The sequence below is a fragment of the Pongo pygmaeus genome, chromosome 14 (genome assembly GCF_028885625.2).
Source record: "Pongo pygmaeus isolate AG05252 chromosome 14, NHGRI_mPonPyg2-v2.0_pri, whole genome shotgun sequence".
Classification (NCBI taxonomy): Eukaryota; Metazoa; Chordata; class Mammalia; order Primates; family Hominidae; genus Pongo; species Pongo pygmaeus.
In genome coordinates this window covers 104,975,852-105,003,116 of record NC_072387.2, presented here as the reverse complement: position 1 = coordinate 105,003,116, position 27,265 = coordinate 104,975,852, and the positions used below count along the sequence as shown (strand labels likewise).

The following is a 27,265-nucleotide window of genomic DNA, read 5'->3' as shown; positions in this document are numbered from 1 at the left end:
GGCAGTGCATGCCTGTAATTCCAGCTACTCGAGAGACTGAGGCAGGAGAATCACTTGAACCCAGGAGGTGGAAGTTGCGGTAAGCCGAGATCACGCCACTGCACTCCAGCCTTGGCAACACAGTGAGACTCTGTCTCAAAAAGTAAACAAATAAAAAATAAAGTAAAATTATATTGGAGGATGTCTGTATGTTATATGCAAATGGACTTGAGCATTTGCAGATATTGGTATTGGTGGAAGGTCCTGGAACCAATCTCACACAGATAGAGAGGGACAACCAACTGTACCACCTTTTGTTAATCCATTCATTTGTTATTGATGTCTTGGGTTGCTTCTGCCCTTTGACTATTGTGCATAGTGCTGCTGTGAACATGGGTGTGCAGATATCTCTTCTAGACCCCCACTGTCTCTTCTATTGGGTATATATCTAGAGGTACAATTGCTGGATCATGCGGTAATTCTGTGTTTCATAATTTGGGGACCTGTCATATTTTTTTTCATTGCACCTGCACCATTTTTATGATCCCCCAACTATATACAAGAATTCTAATGCCTTCACATCCCTGCCAACACTTGGTATTTTCTGGTTTTATGATAGTAGCCATGCTCCTGGGTGTAAGGTAGTGACTTCCTTTATTTTCTTAAGTCAATGAATCCTACAAGGCGGCTTTGAGTTGTTAATTGTGGGGAGTGCCAGGTCGCCTGACATCTTTTTGTTTTCTCTTTTTTTTTTGAGACAGAGTCTTGCTCTGTTGCCCAGGCTGGAGTGTAGTGGTGTGATCTCGGCTCACTGTAGCCTCCACCTCGGGTTCAGGCAATTCTTCTGCCTCAGCCTCCCGAATAGCTGGGATTATAGTTGTGCACCACCACGCCCAGCTAATTTTTTATATTTTTAGTAGAGACGGGGTTTCACCATGTTGGCCAGGCTGGTCTCAAACTTCTGACCTCAGGTGATCTGCCCGCCTCAGCCTCCAAAAGTGCTGGGATTACAGGCGTGAGCCACTGCGCCCGGCTGGGCAACTTTTCCCTGAAAACAAGCCACCCATGCGATGGAGCCTGTGCAGGTTTTTGTTGCGCGTCTTCTCTTGTCGCCTTTCCTTGGCATGCTTCCCCTTTTTTTAATCCTACACTTGAAAATTAGATCAAACACAAACTGTGTTTAGATTTATTTACAGTTTCTTAACTCCTTTCCTGTTTGCCTTTTGACAGGCTTGGCATAAGAAGTCTTTTTCAAGTAGTAAATTAATTTAGGTGGCACGCACCCCACCTGAGTTTTGTTACATGCTGGCAGTTTAGATAAATGGATATTATAATCTCAGCACATTTCTGCCCAACACCACTGCACAGATTTGCAAAAGTCTACAAAAGTGATAATATTCTGTCAGTTTGGACCCTAGAAAAAGAAGAAGAAGACGAAGGAGAAAAAAAAACGGGGTGCATTTTCTTATTCGTATTTCTAGGATGCCTGTGGGGAAGCCAGAAATGCCATATAGCAGTTTACATGGCTAAATACACATGAAAAAAGATAAGGGACCCAAAGATGTTTCTTTGTAGGCACATGGGAGAAGAGTCAGTTCAAATCGGTAATTGTCAGCTGTGTTTGGAGATACATTCTCCATCGCAACCAAAGATTTTTCTTTTTCCCCCTTAAACTCACCATTTCCTTGAAGAATGCAGTCTATTTTTAATGACTTTATTGATTTGACGATTGGGTTACAATGTACTTTATTTACTGCAGAAATGTTTCGTTCCTGTCAGCACTTAATGCGGATAAAGCTACTTTTTGGCACCACTTTGATAGACTGTAAAACTGCTTATATTTGCAGGAAAATTTGTTTTGCCACGGTATGTTTATGTACAGACTCAGTGTGACTTTTTCTCCCCTCAAAATCATTTTATATCATAGTGTAGCTGACAAATAAATACACACAGCACAGTAATCATTGTGTACTGTCAGAGCAGCAGAAAACAAAATGTGGGTTTTATGACAGGGATCAAAAAAGAGATTTAATATTCACAATTAAAGCCACTTATTTAATGCTTTATGTTTTTGCTTCTGTGTTAGGGCTTTCCGGTTTTTGGTTCATAGTTTGTATATCTCTTAAAAATAGTAAATATACAGTAAACCCTACATTCACTGTTATTGTCTGCATATGAATTTAATATTTATTATCCAAGAAGACCCAATAAAAGCCGATCTTTATTTCCTATTGTTCAAGGTATAAGCAAAGTCAAAATACATTTGCAATACAATAAGTTTTCTGTTAAGTTTCTTTCTTTTCTTTTTCTTTTTTTTTTGTTTTTTTGAGATGGAGTTTTGCTCTTGTTGCCCAGGCTGGAGTGCAATGGTGTGATCTCAGCTCACTGCAACCTCCACTCCCCAGGTTCAAGTGATTCTTCTGCCTCAGCCTCCCAAGTAGCTGGGATTATTGGCGTGTGCCACCGCACTCAACTAAGTTTTGTATTTTTAGTGGAGACAGGGTTTCACCATGTTGGCCAGGCTTGTCTCCAACTCCTGACCTCAGGTGATCCACCCACCTTGGCCTCGCAAAGTGCTGGAATTACAGGTGTGAGCCACTGCGCCTGGCCTGTTTTCTGTTAAGATTCTTAAGTTTTTCGTGAAAGCAATGTCATATAATATATAGCTTTGCTCTATCATAATAAATTTAATTTGGGAAGGAAGCTGAATCATCTTTAAAAATTTTTTTTCATGAAACATTTTTCTCCTACAAATGTTTTCTAGTACGTATTTTTTCTTAAATAAGAGAAATACTATCAATTTTAGTTATTTATGTTATACATTTTTGTTTTACTTATTTTTCATAGGATAGCAGGATATAATATTGGCAAATTGAATATCATCAAATAGCCTACAACCTTAGTCCTGAATCAATACTATGCCACAAGAGGATTTGGAATATCCACAACATGTCCATTATATTTGCAGTCCATCTGAAAAAATAATACACAAAGACCAACAAATGGATAACTTCCTGTACAAATGAACACATCAGAAATATCATTATGTTTATTGCTTTAGCTACCTTTATGCTTTAATATGATTGGCAATTATCCAGTAAACTTGTGCCAGGTAAAAATAAGCACCATTCTGGGTTATTCAATTTCAATGAACATGTAAAATAATATTTTAATAATTACGCAATTTTTTTTAAAAAAATTTACTTTTGAATGCATTTAACAAATTGGCTAGGAGTCCTTCTTTAAAGAGAGGTAAATGCAACCGTCAACAGCATCTGCAAGCTAACCCCAAAGAACCCATTTTCAGCCAACTTCGTGATCTCTCATTCAGATTCGAATCTACAATGAAGTGCCAAAATCATGCTTTTAAAAAATGACAGCGTTAGTGAAACTCTGGAGGTGCTTATATTGCTAGTGTAGGCAAAAACGCCCAGCAATACAGAGCTAGGCCGTTTTCCTTGATTCTTTCGCCATAGGAAGAAATGAACTTCCAGGGAGGTAATGGAGTCCTTCTGAGAACCATGATTAAAAGTCTTTGGGAATTATCAGCCAAACTTAAAATGGATCTCTAGGTTTTCATGGGGAGTTGTGTTAAAAAGGGACATTTTAATTTAAAGGAACCAAGTTGATAAGGTAGGTTCAGGGAACCAAAAATGTTGAACAGATTTTTGCTGGATTGACAACTTGTGCGGATCGTGGGTTTTTAGGGTGGTTTAATCATCTGCTTCTAGGGAAATGGCCACAGCTTGCCTCTCCTTCGGGGTAAAAGGTAGGTTCTGAGTCTGTGATTTTTCCCTGCTCAGAGTGAATAAATATTTTAAGTAGGTGTGGTCAGCTGTCCAGCTCTTTACTTTTTCAGTTGGGAAGGAAAGAGTTGCACAGCTATGACGTTTAGAGCCAACAAGGACTTGCAGATGCCCTGTGCATAGGAGCAGCTGAACACATTCTGAATCATGCAATTGAGCAGGCTGCTAAGTAATGGAGAAAAGAATATCACGCACAGAGATTTGATGTCTTTTTATGGGAGAACAAAAGAGTTTCGATTCTTTCACATTGAGTTTAGCCTAGCCATTGTGTGGCACAGGGGGTTTAATGAATCATTGTTTAACTAGGATCCTGCCAAGTATTTGACCATTAAATAGACTCCAATGTGTATAGAGTTCTTCTCTGACAGACTCTTATTTGACTGTGATTAATTGGCATCGAATTGTTATTTAATTACCTCCACAGAAATCTAAGAACAGTTTGTGTTCTGATTAAGTTATTTGATGTAGGAACAGGCATGGGGCTGGAGAGGTCAGCTCAGCCCTCAGGACTCCCTGCTACTACCAAGGCCAACTTCTGTGGCTGCCCAAAGCTCACAGAAGATCCCCGAGGATCAAAAATTCAGACAGAATCTGGATTTTACCTTTTTCTTAGAATATAAAAAATGTTTTGACAACTCAAACTTATAGCATAAATTTGTAAAGCTTTTTTTTTGCATGTTGAAATCCTTTGAAGTTATTTATTGGACTGTGTTAAACATGTTCAGTGACAGTTATTGAGGTTTCCTTCAGTTCACAATTGAAACATGTTACGCATTCCCATGCATGGAGAAGAGGTCAGCCAGCGGGATGCATGGCACAGTAGGAGTAAGGCAGAAGAAAGTCAATGATTGCACAGTCTGGTTTGGGAGTCACTGTCCTTAGAGAATAGCACCATAAGGGCATGAGATCACCACTGAAGGGATAGGGTTCTGAGAGGTGGAGCCTCTAGATGTAAGGGGAGACCACCTGTGCTTAGCAGATGGACAGGGTAGCAGGGGTGGAAAGAGGCAGATATTAAAAGAAAGAAAATCAGGCCAGGCGTGGTGGCTCACGCCTGTAATCCCAGCACTTTGGGAGGCCAAAGCGGGTGGATCACTTGAGGCCAGGAGTTCGAGACCAGCCTGGCCAACATGGAGAAACCTCGTCTCTAAAAATACAAAAATTAGCTGGGCATGGTGGCACACGCCTGTAATCCCAGCTACTTGAGAGGCTGAGGCAGGAGAATCGCTTGAACCCAGGGGGCAGAGGTTGCAGTTAGCCAAGATCGGGCTACTGCACTCCAGCCTGGGCAACAGAGAGAGACTCTGTCTCAAAAAAGTAAAGTAAAATAAATTTATATCCCTGAAGCCAGTATACATAGATATCTCGAAAAGACGATGATGAACAGCATCAGATGCTGCAGGAAAAGTCAAGAGCAATGAGGATGAGGGAAAAGCTGGCTGCTGCGTTTAGAAATGACTGGTGAACACCATGGTGTGAAGAGGAGCAGGAATGGGACTGCAGAGGGTTGTGGGGCGTTTGGATAGGTGAACATTCCCCCTAAGATGAAGATGATGGTTTGACTAAGAGGTAATGTGTATCTTAAGCTGTTTATAACTGACAGCTTAGGTAGAATTATAAGAATCATAGTAATATTTCTAGTTCTTAAAATTTTATCTGAATTTTTAAAGAAGAAATTCAATGGTTAAATTTCCCCCTAGCTTTTTAATGGTGTACTTAAATATATATATATATATATATATATATATATATTGGAATATATATATATATATATAGGAATATATATATATATTTTGGAATATATATATATATTTTGGAATATATATATATATATTTTGGAATATATATATATTTTGGAATATATATATATTTTGGAATATATTTGGAATATATATATTTTGGAATATATATATATATATTTTGGAATATATATATATATATATATTCCAACAAAAGTTCATGCGTTTTTATTGAACACAGCCTAGCACACAGTTTGGTGTAACACCTGTTGGTGGTTCCCAGATATTAAAATGATGCGCTGGGGATGGAACTGACGATCACATCTGGGTGTTGGTTGATCTGTTTCCAGCACACCTTTGGTTGCTTTACATAGGCTGGGTAGTGGGAGGGCCCATTGTCTTCAAGTTCAGTCACGTTCTCACACTGAATGTTTTGCTGTCCTATTTTTGAGTATTACATATACTTGTATGTGGATCAGAGACAGAGCCGATTTTGCACACTGAATGATAATTTCTATTCAAGGTAATCTCAGTGATTGAATTTGATACTTTCCTTTGTGGAAGTGGAAATTCCTCGTCTAGGTGAATGCTGTATAAATATGCGTTGCTGCCACCATCTCTGTGGGAACACATTCTTGGATATCGCTGGGTATTTCTAGGCCCTTGTTTTTACCCCTCCAATACTCATTCTTTTGGAGATATTCCATGAGCATTTAGCCATGAACGACAGTGACAGGATACTGGAGCAGTAAAAACTATGTTTTAGGGATTAAAGTGGTGCATTCCCAGAAGAGGTCAAGAGATTGGTGATTTCTTACTCTCTTAGAATCAGAGGTTCTTAATGAGAGCTCTGCTGTCCTGTGGTTCCTGTTGTAGGAATCCCCTGAAATCATATGCAAACTGCACACATGTGCATTTCCAAGCGAAAACACTCTGTGGCATTCATTGGCCATGCAGTGTTTGAGAGCAGTCGTCCTAGAGATCCTTCTACCTGTTGCTGTCCAGGGATCTGTACCTCCTGGATGCTATGTGAGGTTGGGCCGGGTTCACTCCTCCCTGGTGTATTCGTGAGATCCATGGGTAGAGGAAATGGCCTGGTCTGTCTTCCTAACTTTTTTCTTTTTAGCAAATGTAAAATAATCATCACTTGCTGTAGCAAAGCATGCATAGCTGCTATAGCAAAATGGTTTCCTGAGGCAATTTATCAGGTGTTTTCAATGGCTTCAAGGATAATCCCCTACAATACTTCCTGGCAATGAGTGATTCGGCTTTGCCCTGGGTCACACAGCATGTTAAGGCCTGGGATGAGGTAGAACTGGAGCCCCTGGACTTTCCTAATTAATTCTGCCTTTTATTAGGCTGCATGTCCTCATTCATTGATTCATTCATTTATTTACTTGTTACAAGTTACGGCCTCTTGTAACTTGCATAATTTAATCTTGAGGTGGAGTTATTTTAAATGTTTTACTTTAATTATGATTAGCCAAGAGAGAGTTCCTGAAACCCTTCTAAGCAGGAGTGATAGCCAAAGTATTTACCGTCCAGTACAGCAGGCAGTAGCCTATCAGAAGAGGCCTGGGCTGTCAGCGGCTGCTTTGGCCATCATCATTTGTGTCAGCCCTGCCTGGAAATTTATTGGCTAATTTTTATTGGTAGACATTTAATAGAACTTGCAAATGTGTCCAGTAAAGTAGCTTGATGTCATGGAGGTGTTGACATGAGCACACCTTTCTGAACCTCCAGGAGCTGGGTATGAGTCACAGCCTGGAGGCCTGACAGCCAGGCATCCTGGAATTAATTTCTTCCTGTCTCTAAGCCTCCACTGTATCTTCTATAAAATGGGAACAGTATCTGTGTCATAGTTTTGAGGTGATGTAAATGGTTTCTGGCATTAATTTAATGCTCTGTGGGGTGGTCTTCAAACACAGTGTTGAGTTCACTCTTCTAGGTTTGTTTGCCTCATTTGGTGCCTTAAGAAAATGGTCTGGGTTAGGGTGTACCTTTATATTATTATTATTATTTTATTTATTTTTTTATTTTTCTTGAGATCAAGTCTCACTCTGTCACCCAGCCTGGAGTACAGTGGTGTGATTTCGGTTCACTGCAGCTTCCGCCTCCCAGGTTCAGGCAATTCTGCCTCAGCCTCCCGAGTAGCCGGGACTACAGGCACACACCACCATGTCTGGCTTTTTTTTTTTTTTGCATTTTTAGTAGGGACAGGGTTTCACCATGTTGGCCTCAGGTGATCCCCCTACCTCTGCCTCCCAAAGTGCTGGAATTACAGGCGTGAGCCACTGTGCCCAGCCTTTTTTTTTTTTTTTTTTTTTAAAAAAGGAGGCATTTCTTGCTCCCTTGCCGTCTGGAGTGCAGTAGCGTGATCATAGCTCACTGCATCCTCAAACTCCTGGGCTCAAACAGTCCTCTCCCCTTGGTTTCCCCAAGTGCTGGGATTACAGGCTTGAGCCACCATGCCTGGCAGCAGTGGGATGACATCTCCAATCATGAGTGCATGAACCAAGATGACCCTCAGGAAAAAATCTTGTCCAGTTGCCTGCTCTCAGTGAGGAAGGCACCGGGATGAGTTAGTGTGGGCTAGAGGTCTGTGCGCACACAGGCAGAGGCCGAGTCGATCTCTTGGCTATCTTCTGTAGACTACTTTCTCCAGCCAAAGTCAAATGTGTAAAACGTCCATCTCTCCAAACTGCACTTGTTCCCCTCCTAAATGCTTCCTCTTTACAAATATGGCTTTGAAGAGCCGTAAGTACAAGGAATTTTTAGCAGAGGCCCTCAACACCTGATCCTTTTCCACTCCCATTCCACACCCAAGTCCTTTCCTATCAGTACACCTTAGGTCATGCTCTTCCCATCAACTAGGCAAATATTTGTCATCCTGTCACCCTTTCCCGCCTCTCAGTCCTGACGGATGTCATTCCTTCCACCTGATTAAAGTCCACATTCTTCATCAATACATTCTCTTCTTCATCAATACATTCTCTTCTTCATCAATACATTCTCTTCTTCATCAATACATTCTCTTCCCTGTTTCCAAATTCTCAGGCCCTGTTCCCATGTGGGCTGACCCTGCCTCACCCTGGTAACTCGCACCAGCTGGTGATGCCCCCCTGCTGTTGTGCCTTCCTCATTGCCGCCTGCCTTGGGCATGGTCTGTGCTTTCTTATTTCTGCCACCTGCGTGTGTGCTCATGTCGGGTTGTGTCACTCTACATGCTGCGCTCACTTACATGTATCTATTAACCTGCTACCAGTGTGATCATAAGACACTCAGAGAGGGCTGGGTGTAGTGGCTCATGCCTGTAATCCCAGCACTTTGGGAGGCCGAGGTGGGCAGATCACCTGAGGTCAGGAGTTTGAGACCAGCCCAGCCAACATGGTGAAACCCCGTCTCTACTAAAAATACAAAAATTTGCTGGGTGTGGCGGTGCACATCTGTATTCCCAGCTACTTGAGAGGCTGAGGCAGGAGAATTGCTTGGATCTGGGAGGTGGAGGTTGCGGTGAGCTGAGATCGTGCTAGTGCGCTTCAGCCTGGGCAACAGAGTGAGACTTCGTCCCCTGCAAAAAAACAAAAAACACTCCAGAGCGACATCAAACAAACATCAATTTTAAGTCATGAGACAAGTAAAATTTTAATTCCAATTAGCAGTTTCTGATGAGTGATTATAGGTGTCTTAGCTGATGGGTGAGCAGCAGGAAAGGAATGAGTACAAAATAAGAGATTATTGTTACCCAGAGGAAGGAAAACTTGAAGCTGGATGTGGAAAACAGATGATGAGGTTGCCTTTTGCCTTGAAGCCGTTTGGGTTTTTACAAGTCATTTAGTGTAGACAGTCTCACCTAGCATCTTCCAGTTGGGGAAAAAAATGAGAAGGATCTGATTAGAAAATGGAAGAACACATACATACTTTTGAAACTCATTTTCTCCAATTTGTCATGTCATGTAATAAAACCTGGAAATTATTTTTTCAAAAATATGTTGTAATTATGTGAAAAGGCAAGAAACAACTACACTTTGAAAACACAACACAGTCCTGGGACTACAGGCATGTGCCTCCACACCCGGCTAAGTTTTGTATTTTTGGTAGAGTCGGGGTTAGCTTCCCTAGCTGTGGAGGGTTTCTGAGAAAAGCAGCACAGTTATCCATAGCCGATCCAGTATAGATAAAGGCACTCGCATTAGTGGCAGGTTCCTGAGAGCTACATTTGTCAGCAAGAGTTTCATGGAGGAAAAAGGGCTAAGGCTAAGATCCTGGTAGGTGGAGGCAAGCAGGGACTGAGGACCTTCATATGACAGATGGAAGAGAGAGAAGGCTCCCTGATGGGAACAAGGACACATGGCCAGGAGGAATGGAGGGGAGGTTAGGAATAGACCTCTCTTCTACCTCTCTCTCCTCACTGTTTCTAAAAACTTAGTAGCTTTGATTTGACAGATGAATAAATAAGGCTGTAAATGAGATTATTTTAAATGAGAAGTAAAGACATGCTGGTAATTATGTAAAATAAAGATAAGTCAAAAAATGACTTACAAGTTTTCATGCTGTATGTTTAGGCATAGGTCTAAGGTAGGGTTTGAGAAGTTAGGTGTGGGTTGTTGTGGGTCAGTTTCAAAAGATTCTGTTTAGTTTATTTAGATGAGCTTAAGATGTTTTGTAGGATAACTGAGTGTCTGAGTAAGCCCTGGGCTGGGAGATCAGGAGTACAGATAAGATTTGGGATGTATAAGCAAACAGGAAATCCTTGAAATGAAAGTGAGCAAAGTTTGAGAAGACAATCAGAAAAAGGAAAAAATGGTCAACAGATTTATCCTTAGAAAAAAATAAGACGAAGCAAAGGATATTGAAGGAAGTTGCCCTGAAGAGTGGGGTTTCTCATTCCTCTTCTCTTTGCTGTATGGAAATCCCAGAATGGCTTGGCAGAGAGTTCCCACCCCATTACGAAACACTGCATCACCTTGAGCAAGATTGGCTTTTGTCTTCACATCTCTAACATGAGGAGTTTGGTCTACAAAGTGCTGTGAACATTTCTGTTGCCTGCAGAAACCTTTCTTCAGAGGCAATCTCTATGTGAAGGTCCCAATGGATATAAAGCCCTATGTTTGAGAGGGGAAGGGCAGAGAAGGGAGGAGATGAGATGTTTGGGGTTGGGTGTGCTTGGCCTCCTCTTCATCCTCTGTCTCATTCTTTAAGATTCTCCAAGGCAGAATCTCAGAATCTTCATAAGACAAGGTTTGAGGCTGAGCGCTGTGACTCATGCCTGTATTCCCAGCCCTTTGGGAGGCCGAGGTGAGCAGATTGCTTGAGCCTCAAGAGTTTGAGACCAACCTGGGCAACATGGCAAAACCTCATCTCTACAAAAAAATTTAAAAATTAGCCAGGCATGGTGGTGCACCGGAGGTCCCAGCTACTTGGGAGGCTGAGGCAGGAGGATCAGTTGAGCCCAGGGAGGTCAAGGCTGCGGTGAGCCTTGACCTGGGCAACAGAGCGAGACCTTTTCTCAAAAAAAAAAAAAAAAAAAAAACCAAAAAAACCCCCATAAAGTTTGAATGTTATTAGCCCTGGGGATCCTTCACACCCATTTAAGCTCTATAATCCTATGATAATAATGCAAAGAACACCTCACCCATGTGAGCTACTCTGGAATTTAGAGGATCCCTTCATAATCATGATCTCTTTGATCCTCATGATCTTTGGCCCTGTGAAGTAGTCCAGGCAAATATCATCAGCTCCATTTTGTAGGTCAGGAATTTGAGTGTCAGTATAGGTTGGGTGAGTTGCCCTGTATTGTTGAGTCCTGTTGCTACTGAGCCTCCGAGGAGGACAAGTACCTCATGTCTTGTCCCTGACTCATTTTCTCTTTCATGCCTTCTGTGAGCCTCTGCCATGTTGATGGCCTGTTCTGATGAGATATACCGAAATACTGGACTTCTAGAGCTCCTGTTTGGTTCTCATTTTGGTCTAAGCTGAGTGATACAGGATGTCCAGGCTGGCGCATCTCAAATGGCTTCCTTCCCTCCCAGACCACAGTGTCATGGATGCTGTCATCCTTTTCAGCCCAGCAGCTGTCTCCAGGCTCCACCCAACAGCCTGTACTCTGGAGTGCACAGGTCAATTCTCAACACCATTTGATAGACTCTGCTCTTTGGGACAGACTGCTTGCATTTACATTCTGCTTCTCACATCTCAAGATAGTGGTTCCCCCATCCTACCTTTGCCCTTTGCACACTCCACCTACCATCAACTATGGGTACCTGAGGGTCCACCCTCTCTCTGTACTTCTGGCTTTTTTTTTTTTTTTGGGAGACGGAGTCTCGCTCTGTCGCCCAGCCTGGAGTGCAGTAGCATCCATCATCTTGGCTCACTGCAACCTCCACCTCCCCAACTCAAGCAATTCTCTGCCTCAACCTCCCATGTAGCTGGGATTATAGGCGCCCACCACCACGCCCACCTAAGTTTTTTGTATTTTTAGTAGAGACAGGGTTTCACCATCTTGGCCAGGCCGGTCTTGAACTCCTGACCTCGTGATCCACCTGCCTCGGCCTCCCAAAGTGCTGGGATTACAGGCATGAGCCACCGCGCTGGCTCAAAGGCCAATTTTTATCAAAAGTATTAGCTTTCAGAACCATCAGTGAAGCTATAAGTGTGGATACCTATAAAGAAGTTTACAATATTGAAGAGTTCACTAAACACATCTACTTTTACCTTCAAGGTCAGATGTGAAATGACCTAATGGGGTCTTTTTTGTTGATACCTAACACCATTTTTGTGGTACAGAATGGGCTCACCAAGAAGGAATGAGTGGCACACGATACATCATGGGTGAACCTCAAAAACTTGAGATACGGGAAGGAAGCCAGACACAAGAGATTACATATTGTGTGATTCCTTTTCCATGAAAGATACTGAAAAAACAAAGAGGCAGAAAGTAGTTGCTTGAGGCTGCGGTGGGCATAGGGAGGCACTGTGAGTGGCATGAGGGATCTTAGTGGGGGCATAAACATGTCTTCTAACTTATTTTTGGTAATGACTGCATCACTCAGTAAAGTTACTAAAATTCGTTGAATTGGATACCTGAAATGGGTGAGTTTTATGAGATGTAAAATATGTATCAATGCAGATATGCCTCAATATTTTCATATTTAAATGTACTTTTTTGTTACAAAAAAGAATGGGGCTCACAGTAGACATGGGAACTTACAAGCTGCAAATTGTAGTTTGGTTATAAGGGAATTGAGAAGTCTTAGTTATGGGAGAGGTATCAGAATTCCGGAGGTAACTTCAACTTCAGATTAGATTCTAGAATCAGTTTGTAAAATAGAGTCACTTATGAATTTGTATTTTGACAAAAAGTTCATTAACACCTTTTATAATATTCCATCTTGTGGAAAAAAGTTAGGAGGAACCTGACTCTGTATGTGATGTTATGACTTCAAAGGAGCTTGGTTTCTGTCTCTCTCTCTCGGAAGAAAATTTTAATGTGCTGATAACTTACTATAGACGGTTTTCAGACATGTTGGTTGTTTCCTACTTCTGATTTGCCAAATGATGTCACATTGACCATCTTTGATGCACTTATTAATGCCTTGAGATACTTCTTAGAAATGGAATTTTGGGGTCCATGGGGATGCAGTCTCAATAGTTGTGTATTGTCCAGCTCCCAAAAATCTACCTGTGCCATCATGCAGGATTGGAGTGATATGGATTTACATTAAATGTGAGTCCAAAATGTGATGTGGCTCCAGGAATTTCCTGTGATTGTGGGCTTAGTCATGGGATATATCCTGACCTTGAGATATGCAGCTAATACCTAGGGTATTGATTTTAATCCTGGGTACCAGGCAGTCAGAGAGGCTGGCTACCTGACTGTGTGCTGAGGCAATGGCCAACATGGGAACCTGTGTGTTATGAGAGATAATTGAGGTACCCAAGGGATAGGTGCCTGTGAGAAGTCTGGAAAACTTGTGATTAACTTTCTTTAAGTAGTTGAAGAGCTGCCCTGTCAAGAGAAATTCGATTCACTTTGTATGGTTGTAATGGCAGAATCAGCAGCAATGGTTGGATGTTCCCGGAAGGCAAGATTCGGTTTAATGTAAGCAAGCCTTGTCTAACAGAACAGTCCGAAAGTAGGTTGGGTCCCCTCAGGAAACAGTGACTCCTCTTCTCTCGACATCCCTGGAGATGCTGCAGCAGGGGCCAGATGTCATTTGGATGAAGAGGTGTGGCATGTACATGGAGGGAATTTATCATAAGTGTTTGATTTGGAGACCTCTGGGAAAATGACTGTGAGGCTGTGAACTTGACATCACAGCTCTGATTATGACAGTTTACTGCGAAGCCAGATGAAAATATTCTGGCTGGGTGCTGTGGCTCACACCTGTAATCCCAGCACTTTGGGAGGCCGAGGTGGGCGGATCACCTGAGGTCAGGAGCTTGAGACCAGCCTGGCCAAAGTGGTGAAACCCTGTCTCTACTAAAAATACAGAAATTAGCTGGTCATGGTGGCATGTGCCTGTAATCTCAGCTACGTGGGAGGCTGAGGCAGGAGAATCGCTTGAACCCAGGAGGCGGAGGTTGCAGTGAGCTGAGATATCCTCCAGCCTGGGAAACAGAGTGAGACTCCGTCTCAAAAAAAAAATTAAAACTTTTATTCTTTTTGCAAACACCAGTCTTTTTTAAATTGTTTCTTAGAACAAGGAAGTAACTATTGAACCTTCTCATCTTATACTTTCTACACTCAGATCATTGTTGATAAGAGTTTTGATTTCAACTGATCTTTGACATTCGGTTCAGTTATTGGCATAACTGTGTGAGGAGGTGGGCTTTCTCAGTTGTTTTTGTTTTCCTTGTATTTTATGCCGTTTTCCAACCATGGGTCTTTCAGATTTTAAGATGCTCCCAAATGGTCACGATAAAGGGTTGGTTTTCACGTGCTAATCATTTATGTAGCCTTTTTATCTTTTTTTCTTCTTCTTTTCTTTTTTGTAGAGATGAGGTCTCGCTATGTTGCTCAGGCTGGTCTTGAACTCCTGGGCTCAAGCAATCCTCCCACCTCTGCCTTCAGAAGTACTGGGATTATAGGTGGGAGCCCCATACCTGGCCTTTTCTTTTTTTTTTTTAATTTGAATATTGCTTTCAACTTTTTAAAAGCTGAACCGTACTTGCAATGTTTCTGAATATTGCCTATGTTAACTTTTCCATTTAAGAAATAATTCATATTTTAATAATTATGTCTTTAATTTTTTTACTTACATTTTCCTTGTTCTGGTATTGATACGTTGAGATGAGGAAAAATAACAAGAAAGACGACAAACAAAATCCATCAGTATCTGTCGGAAAAATACTCATTTGACTTTAATGTTTCTTAAGTACAGCTGATAAAATAGTAGCCTGACCTCTCGCCCTGCATAGCATGGTCTGGCAAACAGCAGAAGGGCCCCCGGGAGCTGGTTGGAAATTCAGGCTCCAGCTCCTCCCCAGGGCCACTGCATCAGGACCTGCATTTGAAAAGTTGAGCTTCCTCCCCGGTGGCATGCTGCAGAACCTGTGGGTCATAGTCATCATCGCACCTTTTTGGTTTTGGTTTTTTAGCAGCCATGAAAAAGTACCTGGCGTTGTGCCTGGGTTTTTTTTTTTTTTTTTTTTTTTTTTTTACAGGCATGAGCCCATTTAATCCCTAGGACAACCGTCTAAAGGAGGTGTTATTAGAGGCTCAGAAAAGTTGTCACTGGGCCTGCCAAAGGTGTCACTGAATGATGCTTTCTGGAGTCTGCGTGTCCGAAGCCTGAGACAAGAAAATTGAGGTGTAGCTCCAACTTGTACACCCTGTGCTTCTTGGCCAGCTGGATGCCTCAGGAGAACTGCAGAGACTATATTAGCCCCAGCAGCGGGAGGCAGCTCCGTCCACAGCCTCTGACCATTCATGGTCCACTTGCGGCCTGGTATAAAGGCCCCAGGACGAAGTCAATCCTGACAAACCCTAGGACGCCACACATCTCATCTGTAAGCAGGGCTTCCGGAAGCATTGAGTAGAAAAGAAGTTCAGAGGCCTAGACACACACACTTCTCAGGGGTCACCTGCATCCACATAGGCTATGTGTGTATAGCTTCCATTTTTTTTGAAGGAAATCATTTGAAAGAATAGATATTTATTAGAAACCAGATTTGATCTGTTTCTGACGCCTTTATGACATACTGTTTTCTTGGATTCTACTTGACAGGGGAAATAAAGTCGATGCTAAGCAGTGATCTTCAATCATTAAATAATATTTCTGTTTTCCTGCATAATTTCCTCTTGTGTTCTTAGATAAGACTAAGCCTGTTTTTGTCATACTGTTTGCACATCTGAAAATGACAACTTGTTTGTCAGTAGTAAACTCACAGCCTGGAAAATGATAGGATCCCAAGTTTCCCCAAAAATGTGAGGTACAGTCAAGCAGGCTGGGAAAAAGAAATACAGAGGTTATCATTATGTTTATATAAAAAATATACCACTTAGCAAAAGAAATTCTGATAAATAAAGCAAAATTAGTGAAATAATTAGGATCAATTTCTGTACATTCATCTACCTACTTTGCACTTGGATGGAAGTCCTAGATTGGGTCTTAAAAGGAGGGAACATTCTAGAACCCACCAACCCTTTCTGATACTGTCACAAGATTTTTTTCCCTTAATTCTTTTAAAATCAGGGCCACATTTCAACTCCCTGCCTGCTGCCATTTGATGATATTTTTGTTTCTCTTTAGATATCGTCCTATTTTCTTTTTCTTTACCACTGACATCGGCTTATTTCATATGAATCATATATTAAATACATATGCATTTAAAATATTGTTTTGATTTGTTTGCGAATTGTTTCTCTTAAAGGGTCTACCTGGGGAAATGAGTAATTTTTCGTATCCTGTTCTTGCAGGAAGAATTTTAAATCGTTTCTCCAAAGACATTGGACACTTGGATGATTTGCTGCCGCTGACGTTTTTAGATTTCATCCAGGTAACATTGAGAGTAATGTCAGGATCTCAGATGGAAAATGGAAGTTCCTATTTTTTCAAGCCCTTTTCATGGGGTCTGGGTGTGGAACTGCCTGGCTGTGTGTAATGTTAACTTAATAAAGGGCCATGTTTGTAAAAGAAAGGTGCGGTTATAATTCAGAGGCTAAGTTGGCGTGAGTAATACCTTGTGTGTGGGAGTGGCTATACAGTCGCATCAGGGTTAGTTTGAAGCAGCTTCATGCTTGGTAAGTGGCTCTCCATCTGCCTCTAGGTATCTGGCGTGGATTTTGCTTTACTGTGAACACATTTCATAATATAGAAACAATCACCTCTCACGGAAAGATAGTCTAGATTAACTAAATTATGCATTGTATTACCACAAAGGGCAAATACTTAGGCACTTTTTTTTTTTTGTGGATAGAACCAGGTGTGGTTACTTACAAAGAAAAGATTAGTAATAATAAGGTGAAAATAATACTTTATTAACAAGGACAATAGAGAGCAGTTATTGCGGATACAAAGCCTTTAAAGGCAAGGATATCTAAGCCAATTTGAGTACAGGATCAAAGTCAACTCAGAAAATGTCTTTTTTGTTTTCACACGTTGATTGCTCTAAGTCTTAAGCTGTCTTTAAAAAAAAAAAAATCGACGATCCTACAGAAATACCTTCTGTAAAGCATTTCTTTTGTTTGTGAACTTGAGGCTCTAAAGAATAATGTTGGGTCATCTCATCTCTCATCTCCTTATTCAGTACGGTTGCTCATGTGGTTTGGTTTTATTTTATTTTTTCCCGTTGTTTAATTTTGTCTACTTGTCAGTGATTCAAGCTGGGGCACTTCTTTTTTTCCAAGTGTTTATTTTGGAAATGCGTCTATTAAAAGCTATACATATTCCAAAATCTCAGCTGCTGTTGCTAACACTTTATGAAATTTGAACCTCTTTGACTTTTTCTAAGTACCAACTTACAATAGTTCTAATCATTAGCTGAATTTAAGGCTGTTAAATAGAAATACTACAGTTGGGGTCTGCAATTTTGGCTTGATCCTGTGGTCCCCCTACCCCTGCTTTTTTCTCAATGCTCAGATGCTTTAGATCTCCTCTGGAGCCACTGTTATAAAAGGAACCAAAATTACTTAATTCGGAAAATTAGCTATGTAAGAAAAATCAGTCATAGGCTTGAAATGCTTATAGGAATTCCTGTTTGTCACACAGCAAGGCAGCAAATGAGCATGTGACTGCAAACAGTATAGCCCATGGGCGAAGGCATCCACTGTTTACCGAGGTGAAGTAAGCTGAGACTCACAGGTGGATTATTTTTACTGCAAACAAGGACCTCTGATTTTTTTTTTTCTTTTGCAAACATTTTTAAAACGTGTCCTCCTGGGTTTAGCTATATTATTTATCCCTCAGTAGCCATCACTAAAACAGTTGCCTGGTTTTCATAGGATACAGATGATTGTCTGTACACGTTTTGACAGGGATTGTTAATCACTTCGAGAAGATTTTGTGAAAGTTTCTGTTTCTTTGCAACAGGAAGCTAGGCAAAGGTTGAGTTTCCGAAGCTGGCTGGCCCACTATGTGCTTAGCAGAGTGAGCGGTCATAATTAGTATCCCTCGTGTGCTTTGTCTCACATATGGAGGGAGAGGGATGGATGCTACTTGATGTCAATATAAAACATTTCTTAGAAGCATGAGGAGGGAAAATTCTAGTCTCATTGTACTTCTATTTAACCAGAGAGACAAGGGCGTTTGTTATTATCCACTCACATAATCTTGGTAAACTTAACATTGTGGAATCCTACTGGCCCCAATTAGCTGATTTCTTCAATCTACAGCAAAGGTTAAATCCTAATGTTATTGTCTCCAAGAAAGGAGTTTTATCTAAAGGATAACTCAGTTATCAATTATGATAAAGATCTATTGTCACTTGTTTTGTTTGCAGGTGTCTTTAATAAGGCTTCCCATAATCCCTTCAGGAAGAAATATTTTCTCCTTTTAAAAATAGTATTAGCTAAATATAAAAGCTCTGGTCTCTGCCATTGTTGTTGATTCTTTGAGGGACATTTCCCAACATTCATTGTTTAAATGGTTGTCAGGAAGAATCAAGTGAAACGTGGTAAACAATGCAGTAACTGGTTCATCTTACTTTGTGTGCGGAGCCTTTCTCCCGGGGATTTGCATTCGATGAGTGGGCTTCTGACTGAGGTATCGCCAGGATCATTTTGAAGTATTTGGGCCTGTTGCTGTATTAGGAAGTGAAAATTTTTATTAAAGCCACACACCCAAAAAAATGCATTTAACCTGTCCTCAAATAAAGGCCAACAAAAATCTAAATGTAAATTTTTTTTTTTTTTTTTTTTTTTTTAAGTTGCCTAGGCCTCTGTAAGGATGAAAACAGCCCAGTGCTGTTCTGGGACTCTTAATGGAATCATGTAAACTTAAAATAAACACTATTATGGTAAGCACATAGAATGAAAACTAATTTTCCAAATCAAATACATTATATTCAATTCATTTTCCCCAATCAACCAAATGTTTAAAACTGTTAGTTATAACAGCAATCTTCTGGAAATTAATTAGAAGCCTATTAGCTCTGCTAGCTGAGCCGAATGAAGGGGGTTGCTCGGTATATTTCTAAGTAGTCTCCTGAATTAAAGCAAAGCAAGGTCAAAATGACAGTTAGCTTTGTTCACCTCATGGCTTTGCTTAAAGTCGTTGATCTTTTGAGGGGGGGAAGGAGGGAGGTGTTTTGTTTTGCAAAGGAAATTTTGTCTACTTTGACTCAGTTCTGTGATAAATTTTTAAAATTTATTTCTAGTACCAGTCGGGTGAGCCATACAGGAAGCATGATCTTATCTGTGTGAATAGTAGCCTTCTCCATTGCATGGGCATCTGAAATGGAGTTGACTTTTAGGCCTCTTGTCTACCACATCAATTCTTCTACAGGGTTTATTTAGCCCCTTTCAAAATTCAGATAGTAGGAAATTTCCTGGATGACTTTGTGTATAATGTCATTAGCAAAACATGCTTCGGACATCAGGGCCCTGGGTTTTGTGGCTGTCATCAGGTTCTATGGATAATAAACATGCTGCTGACATCAGGGGCCCTGGATTTTGACGGCTCTCATCAGGTTCAATGGGTATTAATCACAGTGACTAGCAGTTCCTCCTAAGCCCAAAGAAACTCACAGAAAGTGGGGCCTTCTCAACCCAGCAGCTGAGATTGGAACAATTGAGTTTAAAAATCTGGGAATTTCTTTGTCAAGATGTTACCCTTGGTGTTATCTAGCTAACTAATCTACAGGGGAACTACGTATCATCAGAACCAACTACGGATGGTATTCTTGAGCCAGAAAGAACTTTGGCAGGATGTATAGTAACAAATAGAATGAAGATTAAAATCCACAGAAAAGTTAGGTATCTTCATGAAGAGGGAGTTGAAATTTTGCACTTACCAGAATGTTCAGACTAAGACTGCTGAGTTGTTATTCTTACTAAAGCTGAGATTTAAAATCAAATAGCTATAGAAATAAATAATGTAGTTGCATTTATCCATGTGACTTTCTTTTTTTTTTTTTTTTTTTTTTGAGATGGTCTCACTCTGTTACCCAGGCTGGAGTGCAATGGTGTGATCTCAGCTCACTGCAACCTTTGCCCCCCAGGTTCAAGCTATTCTCATGCCTCAGCCTCCTGAGTAGCTGTGATTACAGATGACTGCCACCACTCTAAGCTAATTTTTGTATTATTAGTAGAGACAGGGTTTTGCCATGTTGCTCAGGCTGGTCTCGAACTCCTAACCTCAGGTGATCCACCCACCTTGGCCTCCCAAATTGGTGGGATTACAGGTGTGAGCCACTGCACCAGGCTTCATGTGACCTTTTTAATCCAGAGCATTCATGTTTGATTACGTTTTCTGTATGACGGTGATCATTTTATTGGTTTTGTAAGTAGGAGTCTGGAACTGTGGACCATTGGGTCAGAACTGAACTGTTTCCAATTGAGTTTGCAAAAGACTGGAGGGATAGATCTGAGAGGAGAACCCTCTGCTTGTGGCTTGACGTCTAGAATGTAGGCTCTGTAGAAGCAAGTCTGAAACCATGCACAGATTTTATTACTCTCCCGATGAAATCGCTGAGATAAGGAAATTCTGGTTTACATGTGACCAGATTTGCTGGCCAGATAGAGGCAGTTAACCTAACTTTGATTTTTGGCCTTCAATAAAATATTTGTATTTGTGAGTTTTCATTTGTTTTTATATAGTTAGCTGTTGGCATTCATTGCAAATGGGAACAGTGACACCAGTAATTTAAAAGTGGGTGTCATTTGCTGTCCTGTATTAAGGGAAGAAACCCAGAGGGGCAGCGAGGGTAATGTGTCACTTTGGAACTCAAATTGGCTCAGGTGTGCAACAGTAGTGAATAAAGAAAGGTGAGGTTTTTGATTAGGCCTTTTGGAAGGAAAGCCAGAATTAAGGGAAGTTTTTGAATATATCATAAGATATAAATATATCACTGGAAATAAATAACTTATAGAATACAAATGAACAGTCTGCAAGTTACCTCAAGGTTGCCATGGGCTAATCAGATAATTTAGCCAAGGCTGGCAGTGCACATCTGGCTTATAAAGGGTTGTTCAAACATGTTTTTCTTGTTTGCTTTTTCAAAAATTGTAACAGCTTTGAACATCTACAATATTTCTAAAGCCAAGTCATTTATGAACATAGAATGGCTCTTCACAGGTTAAAAGTGAATATCTTGTTTTCATAAAGAATTGAAATACAAATAGCATAAAGATCTTCATCTAGAACTTATGTTCTTTGAATAGGAATTTGGCATTCAAAACATAGTATGTTTGCGTAAATCAACAAACAAAAACATACAGGTGATAGTCAACATTCACATTTTAAAGTGCTTGATTACTTCCTTTTTTTTTTTTTTTTTTTCCTTTCTTTCTTTTTTTTCTGAGACAGGGTCTTGCTCTGAAGCCCAGGCTGGAGCGCAGTGGCACAATCTCAGCCCACTGCAGCCTCCACCTCCTGGGTTCAAGCAATTCTCATGCCTCAGCCTCCCAAGTAGCTGGGACTACAAGTGTGCACCACCATGGCCAGCTAAGTTTTGTATTTTTAGTGGAGATGGGGTTTCACCATTTTGCCCAGGCTGGTCTCTAATTTCTGACTTCAAGTGATCCTGCTGCCTCAGCCTCCCAAAGTGCTAGGATTACAGACATGAGGCACCGCGCTGGGCCAGAAGTGCTTGAGTACTTCCTAATATCAGCACCAATGCCAGCATCATGAATCTCTTCTTCCATTTTCTTAAAACAATAATTGGATTAATAGGTACCCTATCTGTAATATTTGTATTAATAATATCTTATTAGCATTTTAATTAGAAATTTAATATTAATGATTTGGAATCAGTAGTTTTCAACAATTTTAATAGTACAAATTTATTTGTAGTATTTGATGGGGAGATATGGTGTTTTGTGACTATATTTACAACTAGATGTATTTGGGAATATCTCAAAGTTTCTCCCAAAAGGAAAACATTTCTATTACAAATATGTGACTTGTGAAAATAATTTGTAATTCTTTTCAATATATCTCATTCTTTTTTTTTTTTTTTTTTGAGACAGAGTCTTGCTCTATCACCCAGGCTGGAGTACAGTGGGGTGATCTTGGCTCACTGCAACCCCCTCCTCCCAGGTTCAAGCAATTCTCCTGCCTCAGCCTCCCGAGTAGCTGAGATTACAGGCACCCACCACCACGCCTGGCTAATTTTTGTATTTTTAGTAGAGATGGGGTTTCACCATGTTGGCCAGGCTAGTCTGGAACTCCTGACCTCAAGTGATCTGCCCGTCTCGGCCTCTAAAAGTGCTGGGATTACAGGCGTGCGCCACCACGCCTGGCCAATATGTGTCATTCTTATTACATGTCTTCCTTTTTATTTTTTTTCCCACCAGCTTTTTATTGAGCTCCTACTATATGCTGAGTATGCAGAGGTGGAAAAGATAGAGGCTTTATCTTCATCCACCTGAGAAGCATTTACTGAGTATCTCAGTTGTACTAGGCCCCATGTTGGGCTTGGAGATACAGGGCTAAGTGAAATTGAATTTGCTTCTTCTATGAATTTACTCTATTGGGAGGGACAGATAGAAAGCAGTTACCATGCTGTGTGATAAGACTTACAATAGAAGGGATACTGTAGGAGAGAATGGTTAAGGTCTCGGCATGAGACAAATTTCCAGTCCTAGCTCTTTCACTTTAAGTTCAATTATGGCTTCCTCCAAGACTGGCCATGCAACACCTAATGCTAGAGTGGGGACTCAAACCCTCTTCTCACAGTGCAGCCATATGTTAGAATAAATATCTAAATAGACTTGTTTTGCTTTGCTTGCCTTTGATTTGTAGCTACAAAGGACATACAGAGAGCAAAATTCAAATTTTCTGGTCCTTAAATCTAATCTCTTTTTAACTTTTGGAAAGAAACTATGTGCATGCCAGACTGTTGGCGCCCGTGTGTGTGTGTGTGTGTGTGTGTGTGTGTGTGTGTGTGTGTGTGTGTGTGTGTTTGCACACCTGTGGCTCACCCTCAAATGTACCCTCGTAATTCTTCATCCTTTAAGGACCAGCAAAAGTCTCTCTTTCTCATTAGTGATGCTTTTCTTTACCATTCCATTCTGTAATAAAACAATCTCTAGGTCCTATTAAAAAGAAGGGATCATATAACACCAGGCTGAGCACTGCTCTGAGCATATTTCACTTGCCCCATCTCATTTAACCTTCACTCATAGTCATTGAGTCAATCAGTATTTCTTGGACACCTCCTGTATGCCAAGTACTTTTCCAGGATCTAGAGCATGGAGCAGTTAACTGGGTATCAGCTTCCAGGAATTGGCATTCTAGTGCAGGAGGTCGATAATAAACAGACTAATAAACATAAATAATCTAATTAGTATAGTGCTAGTGTGTTCAGCAAAGGAAAGTGTTTGCTAATGACTGGACCAGCATGGTCAAAGGAGGAGGTGACGTTGAGTTGAAAAATAAGGAAAACAGCCGTGCAAAGAAGATATGGGGGCAGGTTGAGGGAGGGGCACATTGTACGGGGGAGGAACAGGTGCCAGGTCTCCAGAAGGGAACAAAGTGGCATTTCCACAGGAAGAGAGATGCTGAGCATGAGCAGGGTACCTGTAGTCCCAGCTACCTGGGAGGCTCAGGCAGGAGAATCACTTGAACTTGGGTTGCAGTGAGCCAAAATCGCACCACTGCACTCCAGCCTGGGCGACACACTCTGTCTCAAGATAAAAAAAAAAAAAAGAAAAAAAGAAATAGATTTAACGGGCTCACAGTTCCACATGGCTGGGGAGGCCTCACATGGTAGAAGGTGAAGGAGGAGCAAAGGCATGTCTTACATGGCGGCAGGCAAGAGAACATGTTCAAGGGAACTGCTGTTTATAAAATCATCAGATCTCATGTGACTTATTCACTATCACGAGAATACCACGGGAAAAACCCAACCGCATGATTCAGTTACCTCCCCGTGGGTCTCTCCCACAACATGTAGGGATTATGGGAGCTACAGTTCAAGATGAGATTTGGGTGGGGACACAGCCAAACCATATCTATCACTAAGTCTCTAATAATAGATTATTTGTCATCTAGTGCCCACCCATCTCCCTCTAGAAAGTCATATAATGCTCATTTAATATGAGCCTATGATATTTTAGATATAAACCTTTCAGAAATTGTGATACTAGCCTTTTTTTCTTACCCCCTGTGTCTTTAGAATTAAAGGTAGACAAACTTAGTTTCCTTTCCCCAAAATTCTTTTAGACATTTTGAGTGATCTGTAAGATTCCCAGCTGTGGAGACTAATCATTTAAATAACTTTATTCCTGGTTTTATGATAAACCTGGTCTCAAACCCAGGTACCAGAGAAATTGTGACTGTTTTTTAGATATGAGCATCCGGAAGCTCAGGAGAAAGAGGACACTAGATTTTCTTTTCTTTCTTTCTTTTTTTTGAGACAGGGTCTTGCTCGCTCTGTCGCCCAGGCTGGAGTGCAGTGGTGTGATTTCTGCTCGCTGCAAACTTTGCCTCCCAGGTTCAAGCAATTCTCCCATCTCAGACTCCTCCACAGTAGCTGGGACAACAGGTGTGTGCTACCACGCCTGGCTAATTTTATTTTTTCGTAGATATTTGGTAGATATGGGGTTTTACCATGTTGGCCAGGCTGGTCTCGAACTCCTGACCTCAGGTGATCCACTCACCTCAGCCTCCCAAAGTGCTTGGATTACAGGAGTGAGCCACCATGCCCAGCCTATATCTTTATCTACAGTATTTTGATGCACCTTTGTTCAGGTTGTGATATATATAGCTCTGTGGTAATACTGTATAAACAAGGAAAAATAACCGTGGCAAAAGCAAAGGCACATTTCTATAGTTACTGTTAAAAAATAACTTTACATTAAAACTTTGTAACAACTGGTGGTTGTACATTGTACTAATATTATTCACTGGAAGTGCATTCTTTATAGAAAGTTACATAAGTATACTAAAGAGTTAAATTTAAATACTATAAACATATACAGTACACAGCATAAATATTTTATTTTTGTGAAATAAAAACACCTCATGGTTTAATTAAATGGAATGTTTCTGTCACAATTTATACTTTGAATACTCTAGTTTTGTTTTGTTTTGTTTTGTTTTTTTGAGGGGAGTTTCACTCTTGTCACCCAAGCTGGAGTGCAATGGTGCCATCTCAGCTCACTGTAGCTTCTGCCTCCCTGTTCCAAGTGATTGTCCTGCCTCGGCCTCCCGGGTAGCTGGGATTACAGGTGACTGCCACTATGCCTGGCTAATTTTTTTATTTTTTAGTAGAGATGGGGTTTCACCATGTTGGCCAGGCTGGTCTTGAACTCCTGACCTCAGGTGGTCCACCTGTATCAGCCTCCCAATGTGTGGGATTACAGGCATGAGCCACCATGCCCAGCCTGAATACTCTTAAAAACTGTCAATAAAGGATCTGAACTCCCCCACCGCCCCATATATTTGATTTTAGACAACAAAGTCTGTGGGTGCCTTATTTAATGTGTGAAAGAGAAATAGAATCTCAGGTCCCAAACTCCCTATGCCAAAGGGAAAGTTAAGCTTGGGAACAGAGTCACCAATACCATCTTTCTTTTGTTCCCAGACAGATAGCCATGATTTCACAACCCTACTATCCTGTGTCACTGCCTCATTTCCTGTACTCCCTCCTTTATCTTAATATAAAATACAGATTGACTGAGTGTGAGACAATGCACAATCCACATTTTCTTCTACTCCCTCTTTTCACATGTGAAATGTAGATTTACTGAGGCTAATCAGGGTCTCACAAGAAGGTGACCATCTCCCTCACTGCCTGCCCTCCCTCCCTTTTTCTTTCTTTTATTTTTTTTCTCTTCTGCTTGCTCTTTCTTCTTTAAATACTGAAGTTTACAAAACTCCCTCTAGAAAAAAGCACAGATCACAGATGCCCCTGTCACATTCTCACCTGTGGCTAAATAAACCTCTAATCGATTGAGACCTGCCTTAGTTACTTTTTGGTTAAAATGTACGTGTGTGTGTATGTATATAAATGCACACACACGCACATACCCCTCAAGAAGCAATTAAACCGTTGATATGTAATCTTTCAATTAAAGTAGCTTGATGCCCATCTTAAACTGTAAATTGAGGAAAATAACATTTGTGGCTGTAATAGATGATTTATGTAGGGCTCTAGGGCAATCGGAGTCTACATTTTAGCCAGCCTTGTAAACTTGTGTATGGAATTCATAGTTGAACCTATAGACAGCTGAACCCATCTAAGGTCTTTGAACAGCTAAGTGGCAGCTCACCTTGTAATTTTAAGGTTAAACAAGGATGTGTGATGTGTGCACATGCATCTCTCTCCTTTAGAGATGTTGTTCCCAGTTGATGGTCTTTACTGAAAATCAGCGAGGCTGGTAACCGGTTTACCCTGCGCACACATGGTGGTTGTCCTCTGAATTGTGCCTGGTTGCTTCCTGAAAAGGGTCATTTTCAGAGTTCTCCCTGCTCTTTGTGGTCACCTGAAAAAGGTGTTTGTGGCAGTGGATGCCTCCTCTATCTTGCTGTTCTCATCATCATCTGCATCAGCATCTTGAGGTTGGACAGCAGATCACTCCATTCCAAGCTATGCTGTTGGGAGGCTTCCCTTGGCTTTGGAACTCTTCACTTACCCCATTGCAATTCAGTGTCCAGCAGTGCTGAGGCTGCTAGGCTTAGTCACCATACATCTGCCTGGTGGAAACCTGATTGTGTTTCAGGTTTGGCTTTGTTGTATGAGGTTTTCTGTTTTCAGGAGAATTGTGGATGAAGTTAGTGAAACCAATAGCAGCACTAATGGAGCTTTATGCACATTTGAGTGAAACTGGAAGTTAAGGTATTAACTTCTAACTTGTCCTTGAACCTCCAGGGGTAAATGTTAAATTTATTCTTTAATTTTCTTGCTAATTAGCGCTCTAGGGAGGATGAAGAAGTGAACAACCACTCTTGTTGACTAATCCAGTGGTCCCCAACCACTGGGCCACAGACCAGTACTAGTCTGTGTGGCCTGTTAGGAACCTGGCCACACAGCAGGAGGTGAGCGGTACACAAGAAAACAAAGCTTGCTCCCCATCACTCACATTACCGCCTGACCTCTGCCTCCTCTCAGATCAGCAGCGGCATTAGATTCTCA

The 27,265-nt window shown here is 41.1% G+C and overlaps 1 protein-coding gene across 8 annotated transcripts in view; it reads left to right on the top strand.

The window, feature by feature from the left end:
• Positions 1 to 27,265, top strand: part of ABCC4 (ATP binding cassette subfamily C member 4 (PEL blood group)) — a 282,616-nt gene that overhangs the window by 167,902 nt on the left and 87,449 nt on the right. For all 8 annotated transcript variants that reach the window (XM_063651058.1, XM_063651055.1, XM_063651057.1 and 5 more), the window contains one exon: positions 16,446 to 16,525. In XM_063651058.1, coding sequence (XP_063507128.1) covers positions 16,446 to 16,525 — 80 coding nt within the window. The remainder of the gene's footprint in view (positions 1 to 16,445; positions 16,526 to 27,265) is intronic.